Raw genomic sequence first — 12,379 nt, 5'->3', positions numbered from 1 at the left:
TCACCTTTGTTTTGCTGCGGTTAAAAAGCTGAAGTCTATGACATTACTTTTTGAACTGTACCGACGGCTTGGACCGAAAATTTCGAAAAGATATCGTTACTAAAATAGAGATAAACATCACGTGGCAAACGTTCTAAAAGACTAAATGTATTCCTAAAAAAATTGCAGTTCTTTGTCTTTTGGGGCCTCAAGGGACCTTCTAGTGAATCAAAATCGCTAGCTCTGACACCTTTTTTTATAGCTCCAAGCTAGCGATTCAATCTAAAGAAATACGTAAACATTATGAATTACACATTCACTGAAACACTAGCTCGATAATACCTCAAAATAATGCTCAGCAAAAAGTTACTATGGCAATACTGCCAGTTAATCCTATCAATTTCCTTTCCAGTATGACCGCCAAAAAATACACAAAGAAATAACGCAGAAGAAAAGATGTCCTAAGACACAGTTTCTGAAAAGGAGTCGATTACTGGAATTACACAAACAAACAGCACTTTATAGCTTTCTTGTAACCCTTTACACCCTAACATCAGTTTGCATTTTCTCCATACCGTACCCATACATTTCCTAAGGTGCTGACAAGGAGAATTTGCTTTGGCGATGATTACTTTTATCCTCGCGACCTTGTTTGATTGAGGGTTGATTTTGTAGGGAAAAATTAGACGCTAGTCGCTCTTAATGCTCAAAGGACGTACAGAACTTCTTTAGTTGGCGATGATTACTCTTATCCTCGCGACCTCAATGTTTGATTGACGGTTGATTTTGTGGGGAGAAATTAGACGGTAGTCGCTCTTAATGCTCAAAGGACGTACAGAACTTCTTTAGTTGGCGATGATTACTCTTATCCTCGCGACCTTGTTTGATTGACGGTTGATTTTGTATGGAGAAATTAGATGGTAGTCGCTCTTAATGCTCAAAGGACGTACAGAACTTCTTTAGTTGGCGATGATTACTCTTATCCTCGCGACCTTAATGTTTGATTGACGGTTGATTTTGTAGGGAGAAATTAGATGCTAGTCGCTCTTAGTGCTCAAAGGGCTAAGGACGTACAGAACTTCTTTATCTGAAAGTGAAAATTCGCCTTATTTTGTCACTTTACAACAGTTAAAAAAAAAAACATCTAAATGAAAACAGAAAAACATAACAGAAAAAAAAATAAACTCCAAAACCCTGGTTAAGCAGTCAGAAGGAACTTTTTCTCCTAATTTTCGTTAAGACGAATTATATTTTTTTACCCGTCAGGAAAGTAGACCAGCAAAAGGCTCACTTTACCTGCTTCAAGTTGCGATCTCTCTTCAGTCATCTTTTCGTCTAATTTCTTTTTTATCTCGTCTACCTCTTCCTCCAAACGAGCCCTTGTGGCTTCAACCTCACTGTCAGCGGCTACCTGAATTTGTTCCTGGAGGGTTTTCACTTCATGTAGCATATCCTCTTTGAGTTTTTCCATTTCTTGCAAATGTTCTGCTTCAAGTTGCCGCTTGACTTCGTCCAGTTGTTCATCAAATTTTTCTAGAGAGTAAGGTTGTATTTCCTGTTTAGCTTTGTCCTCAGCTTTCACAGCATCTAAAGCTTGCGTAAAAGTCTCTTTAAGCTTTGCTATCTCCTCTTCGTTCTCTTTTTCAAGCTGCTCCCGCAAGGCCTCCAGTTGGTTTTCATGTTCTCTTTCCAAATCATCCTTCAAAACATCAAACCTTTCTTGCTCAGACGTATCAAGAATCTGTTCCCTGAGAGCTTCAACTTCTTCACTCATTTTTACTTTGAAGGTTTCCAATTCATTTTGATGCTCGGCAGAAAGTTGTTCCTTCAGAGTGTCAAGTTCCATCTGATGCTTCTTTTCAAGTTCCTCTGCGATAAGCTGCAATTTTGCCTCGTCTGATGCGACAAGGAGTTCTTCCTTTAAGGCTTCAACTTTTTCGGTAAACAGCTCCTTTGTTTCTTTGAACTCTTGCTGATGTTTATCTTCCAACTCTCTCCTTAAAGACACAAGCTCTGCTTCATGTGCAGTTTTTGTATTATCGTATATGTCTTTAAATTGTTCTCTCTCAGTTTCCAGCCGCGCACCTAACTCATCGATTTCTTTTCGACATTTTTCCAACTCCTCTAACAAGTATTTTTCACTTTCGCTATCTTCACTGTCATCCTTAGATAAACTGTTTTCCTTCAAAGATTCGATTTCTTTTTCATAGTGCCGCTTAATGTCTTGAATTTTTGCTTCATATTGTTCGAACAATTCTTCTTCGTTGCTTGCACCTTTAGACATCCACTGTTTAGAGAGTTCTAATTCTTCTTTGAGGTCTTTGAGCTGCGATTCATATTCCTCGCTCAGGTCTTTGACTTGCTTTTCATGTTGTTCCAGAATCTGGTGTATCTTTTCCTCGTAGTCTTGAATAGTAGCTTCCTTCCTGGAACTGTCTTCAACCATCTCCAACTTAGCTTCTTCCACTTTCTGAACTGCTTCCAACGCAAGCTCTGCTCTTACACTGGATACCTCATCTAACAAATCACTGAACTGCCTACGTTTCAAATCGCCCACTTGCTTTTCATGGCTATCATTAAGATCTATCAAAAGTTCCTCTTTGCTGCTCAACTCTCGTCGTAAATCTTCCACTTCCTTTTCATGCTTTTCATTTAAGTCCAATTTTAATTGCCGTAATGCCCTTCGATGTTCAATTTCCATTCCTTCAATTTGAGAGGATAATCTCAGAGCAGTTCTCTCGTAATCTTTCTGACCTTCCATTCTCAGTTCCTCCATGTTTTTCTCGTGTGTAGCAATCAGATTAAGTCGCATCTTTTCCAAAGTCTGTGCATTTTTCAAGGCCATTTTGGCGCTCATTTTCGCAAAATCCTTCATCTTCTCCTCTTGGAACTGCCCCCTTAAATCTTCCAGTTCAATCTCATGGCGTGACCTAAGCGAACGAAATTCATCTTCATGTTGTTCTTTCAACTCTTCTCTGCACGCTTCTAATTCTTTTTCCTTAATCTTTTCAAAATCAAGTTTTAAACTTTCCATTTCTTGCTCGTGCTTATCCTGAAGGTCTCTCACAATCTTTTGGAGGCTTTCTTCATATTTTCCACCAAGATCTTTCACTGTACTTTCTAGCTCAGAAAACTGTTTCTCATCCATTTCTGTCTTGACTTTGAGCAATTCAGTTTGAAGTTCACCAATTTCTTTAGCATGCTGCTGTTCCTTGGAGATGTATCTAACAATCGAAGATGAAAAATGATCATTCGACTTAACGAGCTACTAGGATGACAAAAAGACAATGCCATTTCTCGTTGAGTTTTCAACTTTCGCACGTCATATTAAAACAATGAAACACCAGGCGTGTTTCCACGCTCGTGTGTCTTTTTAAACAATGAAACACTCCGAGACTCAAAGGGTTACAGCGAAAAACTCACGGGAGAATAAAAACCTTGATTGACTGTTACTTCTGGATTGCCTTTGATTAGCTTTTGAGCAAAAGTATCGAACATAAGGTTACCACCAACTCTGAAAAGCATGCGAGTCTTTTTCTTTCATGCACGCTATCTCTATTTGTGAGACTTTCGTAAATAAATCATAGGCCCCGTTATTTCTAACGGCCTTTCTCATTTTTCGTGGATATTTCAAAATTTCTCTTAGGTTTTGATATCATGATACACCGACCATAACACTACACCTGAACGTATCCTTTTCTTATAACTATTTTTTTTTTCATGCATATTACCTTCTCTCCATATCTTCCGCAAGTTTTTCGAGTTCCCTCACATGCTCTAACTCCCTCTCCATCTTCTCCTGCTCCAGCCCCGATCTGAGCCTCTCTACCTCCTCGACGTGCTTCTGATCAGCTTCAACTAGCCGCCTCTCGAACTCCGTCTTCAAACTCTCCAGCTCCGACAAGTGTGTCGCCTTCAGCTCACCACGCTGCCGCTCCAGCTGCGCCCGCACGTTCTCTAGCTGTTGCGCATGCTCTTTAGCTGTGTCATCGTACGTTCCTTCTAAGTCCTCTCTCATCCTTGACAACTTTTCGTGTTCGCGTTTGACTTGTTCGTTTATTTCTTGGATCTCTTCCTCGTGAATCTTCTCCAAACGTCGCCTTGCTTCTGTAGCCTGTTCAAGCAGCTGCGCTTGTTCGTTCTTCATAAATTCTACTTCTTCCGCATGTCTTCTTCCCAGATCATCTAAAGCTGCATTTGTAACTTCGGATCTTTCCTTTTCCAGTTCTTCCCGAAGCTCCTCCAGCTCCTGTGCATGTTGTTCTCCTAGAGTTTGTTCCATTTCTTCGAGTTTTTCCCGGAACTCTTCCATAAGTTCATTTCGCAATGCGTTCAATTCACTCTGGTGTTTTTCATCTGCAACAGTTAGGTTTTGCTGTAATTCGTTATCCAAACCTTCCTGATGTTTTCCACTGATTTCCTGTAATTCTTTTTCCCGTTTCTGTTCAAACTGGTCTGCCTGTTGGGACAGTTTTTCGCTCAATTCGTATTCCTGCTTCTCCTTGAGTTCATCCATGTCTTTCTCAAGCTACGAGAAAGTGACAACAAAGAAGAGCATTCAAACTTTTAATCACAATAATTAACAACTATTCACCGAAGTGGAGGTGGTTAGTGGTGGATATTTACCGAGCCGCGAAGCGGCTCGGTAAATATCCACTGCTAACCACTGACACTGAGGTAAATAGTTGTTTTAGTATATACTAAAACATTGAGATAATATACAGCACCAAAAATTGATTTGAGTGATTTCTTCGCTTGTCATGGATACAAACCGGGACGCCATTTTTTCCCGAGTTGCTCGGAGGTAAATAGCAAAGGATATTCGGAGTTTGACTAGCCAATCAGAGCGCGCCTTCAACGCTATCCACTGTTTTAGTATATACTAATTCTTATTAAAACGACTTGTTAAACTCTCTTGTGGGTTTTTTTCTCATAGGTTTAGAGAGGTCCTGGTAACGCTAGATTAAGCTGAGTGATTCTAATATATGCACTTAACCAATACCTGGACGAGACAACGCAACCAGGGCTCAACACTAACGGTAGCCAACTAGCCACAGACTAGTAGAAATTCAGTTTTGGCTGGTAAAACAAACTGAAATTGTCGTAACATCTGAGTTGTCACTAGCCACTTGGATAGCAAGTTGAAAAGTTAGTGTCAAGCCCTGCCAACACAAGGGATGGAGGAGTGAATAAAACCCCAAGTTAGGAGAGTTTTGATAAAAATAAGCAAAACAGAGCTATGACATTTCGAAGCCATGTAGACTCTATCACCTAATAAAAATTCACTTACAGTCTCTTCAGAAAGAAGTGCAAATAAAGGTTTTTGTGTGAAGGTGTAGTCTGATCGTCCGGGTGAGAGTAGTCCTGAGAAGGACTGTTGTCGGTGGTAGTGACTGACGTTTCGACAACCTATGCGGAAGTCATCATCAGAGTCAAGTGACTCTGATGATGAGTGAGTCAAGTGACTCACTTGAGTCAAGTGAGTCAAGTGACTTACTTGACTCTGATGATGACTTCCGCACAGGTTGTCGAAACGTCAGTCACTACCACCGACAACAGTCCTTCTCAGGACTACACTCACCCGGACGATCAGACTACACCTTCACATGTTACCCCCGGGTTCAAACCATTTACTGAAAGGTTTTTGTATCAACAATTCGAAAACACAATTGTCAGTTCTTCTAAACAACAGACTTAAGAAAGTTTTGAAACGAAGTCGTAGTTTTGTTCTGTTAATCTTATAACTAAATACTCAGGCGCTCCGTTTCAGACCTTAGTTTAAAATTCGGGGTCATTGGTGTTCAGTAGCCAGTAAGCACCTGTGTGAATCCAGGCTGTTCATATCTGGGCTACAAGAACTAATTGAAAAGCATGTGAAAACACTGTGTGGAAGGGATGACCTTTTCACTCGCTTTAAACGTGCCTTTCACAAGGCAAATTTCGCATGTTTTAAAAAATTATGGGTGAAAATCGAACAAAGTAAGGGCCTAGAGTTTACCATTATGAGTACACGTGAGTACACGCTGTCATGCGCCCAAATGTCAAACCAAGTCTCTATTATCACGAAAAAAAAAAAAAAAAAAGAAGAGAAGAAATATTCAGGCTGAATTCATCACTCACTTGTGTTATCTTTTCATTCATTGCATCTAGTTCACACACGTGTTTTACTTTCATTTCGTCTAATTTTTGTTGCCAATCATGCTCAGTCTCCAGACGGGCAGTCTCGACCTTGATAGCAGTCTCGGCCAGGAAACTGGCAGTGAGTTCATTCAACTCGTCGTGATGTGAAGTTTCCAGGTGTAACTGAACAGCGCCCACGACCTCTTGGTGCCGCTGGTCAAGATCTTTACGATGAAAAGAAAAACAAAACTGATTGCTAATTCGCCGCTTTAGCTGCTACACATTTCCTTGTCTGCTACACATTTCCTTGTAAATTGGTTACGAGAATATGCTGTGAGATCAAGATGACAACTTTTACCTGATGACTTTGAGTAATCTCGTTACCTAGTTTGCTGGATAATGTATGGACATTGTAGAGAGAAGTTACATATTAATCACTCTTAAAGGGTTTACTAAATGCGCACCGTCACGCTATTTTAAGCGCAATTTTACCGTCAGTCTGAGGATGATCAACCCTTAACTCTTTACACCCTAATAATCAGCATTCATATTCTCCATTCTGTTCTCTTTCCAATTCCTATGACTCTGACAAGGAGAATTTGTGTTACAATCAGAAGCTTCTTAAATTGGTGATCATTTCCTTTATTCGCATGACCTTTACAATGAGTTTTTGGGGATGCCAGCTTTCTTTTTGTCCCGCCCTCGTTGAAACACGACTTTAAAAGTCTATCTCTATTCGACATGGGGCTAAAACTTTACTATCTTTCTTGAGCTAAGAACGCCACGTTCATCCACCAGTCAGAGAGTTTGTCCATTCAGTTGACTCTTCTGATTGTAATGTTTTCGCGACGTCCGAGATTGCGGGGTCTTCGCTCATTTCTCTCTCCCAAGATAAACACAAATTTTCCATTTTCCTACCTTCCTTCAGCCCTTCCATTTGCTGCTGATGAACATCGTCAATTTCCAACATGTCCTTCGAGTGTTGCCTCTCCAGCACGTTCTTCATCGTTCCAACTTGTTGAAGACGCTGCGATTCCAGTTCGTTCTTGAGCTCCCAAAGTTTTTGCTCAAACTCAGAATTCATCCGTGTTATCTGAAGAAGAAACAGAAAGAAACACAGAAAGAAACCCGAGTTAGACCGAAAGCATGGACGACGCTATCTTTGTTTACCGACAGGGTAAATAAAGAACATCAGACAGGAACTATTGTTGTATGTTTGTTTAAGCACGGTGTTCACAACCTCAGCAATTATTCATCCCAAATAGAAAACAATACAACTGGAAAATTGTAAATCAACAACTCATATAAAGATGTTAAAACTAAATTAAAGATAAAAGGGTTGTGTTTTTCCGTCATTTAATCGAAAAGATATCTATTTTGCAAGTCACAACTTCCAGTCGACCTTACTCACATTCGCTTTGACGACACGCCAGCTTTAGAAATTCTTGACGGTGTCCAATTTACATTATCAATTCAGTTGATAAAACCAAATGATCGTACTCTAATTGGCCCCAATGGGGTGTTTTTAACAATTTAAAAGCCTTGACTTAAACGGGTCATGTGGAGAATACAAGGCTATCCGAATTTTGGACAGTTACTTGCATCTTCGTTACTAAATTCTTCATAAAAGTATTGTATGAACATCTCTGTCGTCGTCTCTTCTTTCGAGGATAAACAGATATCCAATCCAATTTCTATCTTGCAAAAAGCAATGGACTTCAAGACAAGCAAGAACTTGTATTCAGAATGAAATTTTTTTTTCCGAAAGAAACTGGACTGACAGAAGTCCACCACCCTGAGGTGTGATCCATAAATCTTGAAAATACCAGCGCACTAAAACTAACGATTATCCCTTGGACTCTTAACAGTGATCAGCATCTAGTTTCTCCTTACAATATCACCCCTGAATCACACTCAGTAAGGTCAGGAAAAGAAAGGAAAAGATCACCAACTAAAGAGGCTCTTGACTGTTTAACAAATTCTCCCTGTCAACACCTTAGGAAATGAGTACAGTGTGATAAATATGCATACTGACGTTAGGCTGAAAAAGGTGAAAAGAATGTCAGGCCTGTAGCTAGATTTCAGAACAAGACGAGGCAAGTTTCGAGCGCCGAAGACGCGAGCCGCTAGAGGGGTCTGGGGGCATGCCCCCCAAAAAACTTTGAAATCTAGGGTTTACAAATGCTCTTTTAAGGATTTTCCGTGGCATTTTTCTTCAGAAAGTCAATCTTTAAGAAAAAAATTAAAAAAAGGCCAAAATTAAGACGAGGCAATTGCCTCGTCTTGCCTCATGCTAGCTACGGCCCTGAATGTTTTGGAAACAATATTTCTCCATGCTTCACTGCTCTGTTGTTAATTCTTCTGCAGGCTGACATGTTTGCCATATCTGTTGTAATTTGAGCACCGCTTAAAAAGGGCTGAATAAATTCATCACGTTCGAAACTTGGTCTCGTTTAAAATCTGCCCCTTCTTTACTTAGAGCACTAATTTCGCAAAAAAAATTTTCGAAGAAATTTCCTTTCTTTTCTTGCGGGACATACCAAAGATTGTCTTAGAATAAAGTCCTGTTTGCAAGACCAGAAAAGGGTAAATATGAGGTAAGAAGTTGGTTCTGCCTGACAGTAAAATTAATCAATTTTAAAAAATTATCACTTTCTTATTGCAACACTGTGTCAATAAGGAACCCCGAACGTGACCAAGGAGCTTAAAGTTGTTTTCCTGGAGATACTATTTCTCGTTATTTCGATGACATATCAGCAGAATATTCTGATCTTGTATGCGATGATATCTCAAGCCTAAGGTTTCAGTTACAGCCCCCGCTTTGGGTTGATGATCTCCGACGCGAAGGGGTCCCGCTTTCTAACAAAATGGATCACCGTATAAAAAAAATGTAAATAAATAACATGTCTGCAGGAATCGAGAAAAAAAAAAAAACACATCTTAAGCAAGTCAACGGTAAACCGCAATTAACTATGAAGATTTGTAACTTAAATTTTTCTTCTTCAAAAGAATAATCAGAGTGATGAATTTTAGAAAACGTTCTCAGGGAACATATGAATGCAATAGCTACCCATCTCTGTAAAAAAAAAAAAAAAAAAAACTTTTTCCGTCCCTGTGTCTACCTGCGTATGCGCAGTAGACACAAAAAATGTGGCGAGCGAAGCAAGGACATCAAGAACAGTATTTTAAAGGGATGGTACTACATGACCGATTCGACGGCATACAAAGCTGGGAAGCATTATACACATGCACTGAAGTCTTCTACGTGACTATTACACTACATACTCTTACGATACACCTGCCGAAACTGAGTGTCACTTCCACTTGTTAATTGGACCAACCTCCTTCTCAATTTGAATTGCTTTGTATATATTTTTGGACGCTAAGTTTCGACCGAAAGCCACAATAATGGTACTCAATATGACATGAAAAGGACAAAGGAAACAAAGAGAACAAACACAAATAGCTGCGGACAATGTAAACAACGAACAGTCACACAAGCAATTACAGCTTAACAATGGCTCGCCGTTAATCGAAAGCCAGTTCGAATCACTTTCACGCGCTAGTAAGCATGTTCAAGGCAACAGATTAACACTGGAATAAATATTCGAAAGTAGTCATTAATCAAAGATGATTATTCAATGCACACCCTCGATTTCTTAAGCGAAATTATTGATATTTGCTCATATAGACGAGGGAGAACGATAAAATACCACTCGCTTATGTTGTTACGTGTACTGCAGCGATCGAGGATCGCAATTGGTCGAACGCTCTCATTTTTCAACTGTGGATAAAATGTTTCATGGTAACCTGGTGGGAGAAAAACGCGCAAAAAAAATCTTGATCGCAAAGAAATAAAAAATGCACGTTCATCTGTATGCAAAGTGAAGTAATAACCAATAACTTAACTATGTGTGTTAGGTTACATGACAAAAATTAGTTTAATTTTTTCGAAACATGCATTTCTAATTTTTTCGGCCCATCGCAAAGCGAAAACAAATCTACAAAATGAAAATTTTTAGCACATCTACAAATATTCCAACAAAACTTACATGTCAAAAGATCGGAATGAAAGAGCTTTCACATTAACATCGTAAATGAAATATACTATACTGTTTACGTGAGCATTACCAGGTATATTTCAGGTTTAGCGCGAAGTTTATCCACAAGGAGTAAAACACAATGTTTGTGTCGGTCAAAAACCAATGCAACGGTACGTCGCTGAAATTATCGCCTTTTCAGTTAATTGCTGTTTTGGCGCACTTGATGTTTCGATGGCCAAGAACCAATAGGGCTATGATGTGGTGAGACTGGGCGATGGAAATTAAAGATTTAAAACTTTTCATTTTCTGATGGGTTTGTTTACTTGCGGAAAAGCTATGGAAAACGAGTGTCTTCTTTCACACAAGAAGAAAACAAAGAAAACTTCCGAAGAAGAAACAAGCTTCTTCGACATTTTCAATTTGGCGTAAAAAACAAATTAAAATAATAAAAATAAACGAAAAGGAAGGCGAAGAAGCAAAACATTGCTGAAAGGGCGTCTGTAAATAAATGGTGTGACACGAAACGACGAGTAACGGACGGGTCACTATTTTGGCCGAATAAATCGTGTCAACCAATCACAAAATTCGTTACATAATTAAAAACAGGTGGGTAACCAGCGATGTACGTTCTCTCGACAATTTGGATTGGTTGGCCGGGAAACGAGTCGAAAAGTAATAAATTCACATTCGCTACGGACAAAATAAGAGATACGAACTCATTCGGTTCTACCTTGAGGCAATTCTCTCGTTGCTTAACTGACTTGCGATTCCTTCAGGTAGAAAGTAATCTCGAAACTCTCCATAAATGCGGAATAAATATTACATTAAGAAGAAAGAGCAAATTCTAACGTTCAATCTTGTTGAGATTAGTGATATTCTGTAGTAATCGTTAGAAAAACGAGTAAATTTAGAGTCAAGTGATAAGTCCAAAATGCAAAGTATTGTATTAACGATTCGCTCGTGTGTAACACAAAAAAAAATATATTAAGCACGAGTAATATCACTAACAACATCGGTTACTAAACTGAATTACGTCTATATTAACATAAACTATCACAATAAAAATAAAACGCTAGGAGTAGAAACCTTTTCCGTCGAGGCTTACAAAAAGAAAAAAACCCGAAAATTTCTTACCTTAAAACAGTCTCGCTCTAGTAGCGAATTGACGAGCCAAAGCGACAGATCGCACCATTCCATATGTAAACTTCACCCGAGTCACCGGAGTCAAGAACAGATCGCTTGCGAATGACAAAAATTACGCACAGCACATTTAGATGAGTATTCGGATCGATCAAAAAAGTAATTGGTCCGCCGTTTCATTAGAAAAATAAAAAGTTCGTTCTACCGCCGTAAGCTGGTTCTAGCTTTCTTCCGGCGTCAGTCGCGTCGGGAGTTTTCTTCGCAACACAACAGGACATGGCGTAAAGCTTCGACTCAAGACGTGTCGGCTTTCAGCGGATATTAATGTTTGGCCTGGCCGGTGGATATTGTCATCAATATTTGCCTGGGAGTTTGGTTTTTGACTCCCACAAAGCGGTTACGTATATCCAGGCAACCGGTGCCCTCGGAGTAACGATGAAAAAGCCTGACCCTTTTGTTGTGAACGACAAAAAAAACCTTATTGTTTACACTTTGCAAAACAAAAACGTTTTTCAGCAAATAAGGTGTTTAAAATGAGAAGAGTTAATATTTTAGCTGGCGTTGGTAATTATTCACGACAATGTAGTCCGCTGCGAAACAATGCATATCGAGAATGGAACCGACAAAATTCATTTTAAATTTGAAAGTCACATTTCAAATTAATTCGCAAATTAAAGGTGTACGAAACTTTTAAAATGGGAAACTTCGGTGTTGCGAAAAGAACGCACGCCCAATTTTTCGACAGAAAATTGCTGTCACGCGAACCAATTCTTGAAAATAAACAAAAGCAGTTTTATTCTTAAAATTCAAAGAAATATTTTGTTTGTTTGTTTTTTAAGTCACAGACAAATCAAATCGCCAAAGTTATTTTCGTAGAATATTCAGGGATTCATTGGACATCGCCATGACAGCAATAATTCGCAAAAATCACGACAACAATTTTAACAAGTGTCCTAAGTCAGGCCTTCTAGACACTCAAGTTGGTGCGTTAAAAGGAGAGACGGTACTTTATTTAAGCCAATCTCACACCAACTACTTGAAAACATAACAGCCTTTTCTTATGCGACGAGGGGTAAAAGGGAATGGTACTATTTACG

The 12,379-nt window shown here is 39.2% G+C and overlaps 1 protein-coding gene across 2 annotated transcripts in view; it reads right to left on the bottom strand.

Moving 5' to 3' along the window:
- LOC111328243 (uncharacterized) overlaps window positions 1–12,379 on the bottom strand; it is a 53,347-nt gene that overhangs the window by 26,162 nt on the left and 14,806 nt on the right. For both annotated transcript variants that reach the window (XM_088742066.1, XM_088742068.1), the window contains exons 11-14: window positions 7,018–7,192; window positions 6,100–6,323; window positions 3,711–4,507; window positions 1,276–3,203 (exon numbers count right to left, since the gene is read on the bottom strand). In XM_088742066.1, coding sequence (XP_088598192.1) covers window positions 1,276–3,203; window positions 3,711–4,507; window positions 6,100–6,323; window positions 7,018–7,192 — 3,124 coding nt within the window. The remainder of the gene's footprint in view (window positions 1–1,275; window positions 3,204–3,710; window positions 4,508–6,099; window positions 6,324–7,017; window positions 7,193–12,379) is intronic.

This window comes from Stylophora pistillata, chromosome 12 (assembly GCF_964205215.1).
Source record: "Stylophora pistillata chromosome 12, jaStyPist1.2, whole genome shotgun sequence".
Classification (NCBI taxonomy): Eukaryota; Metazoa; Cnidaria; class Anthozoa; order Scleractinia; family Pocilloporidae; genus Stylophora; species Stylophora pistillata.
This window is presented reverse-complemented; position numbering and strand designations above follow the sequence as displayed.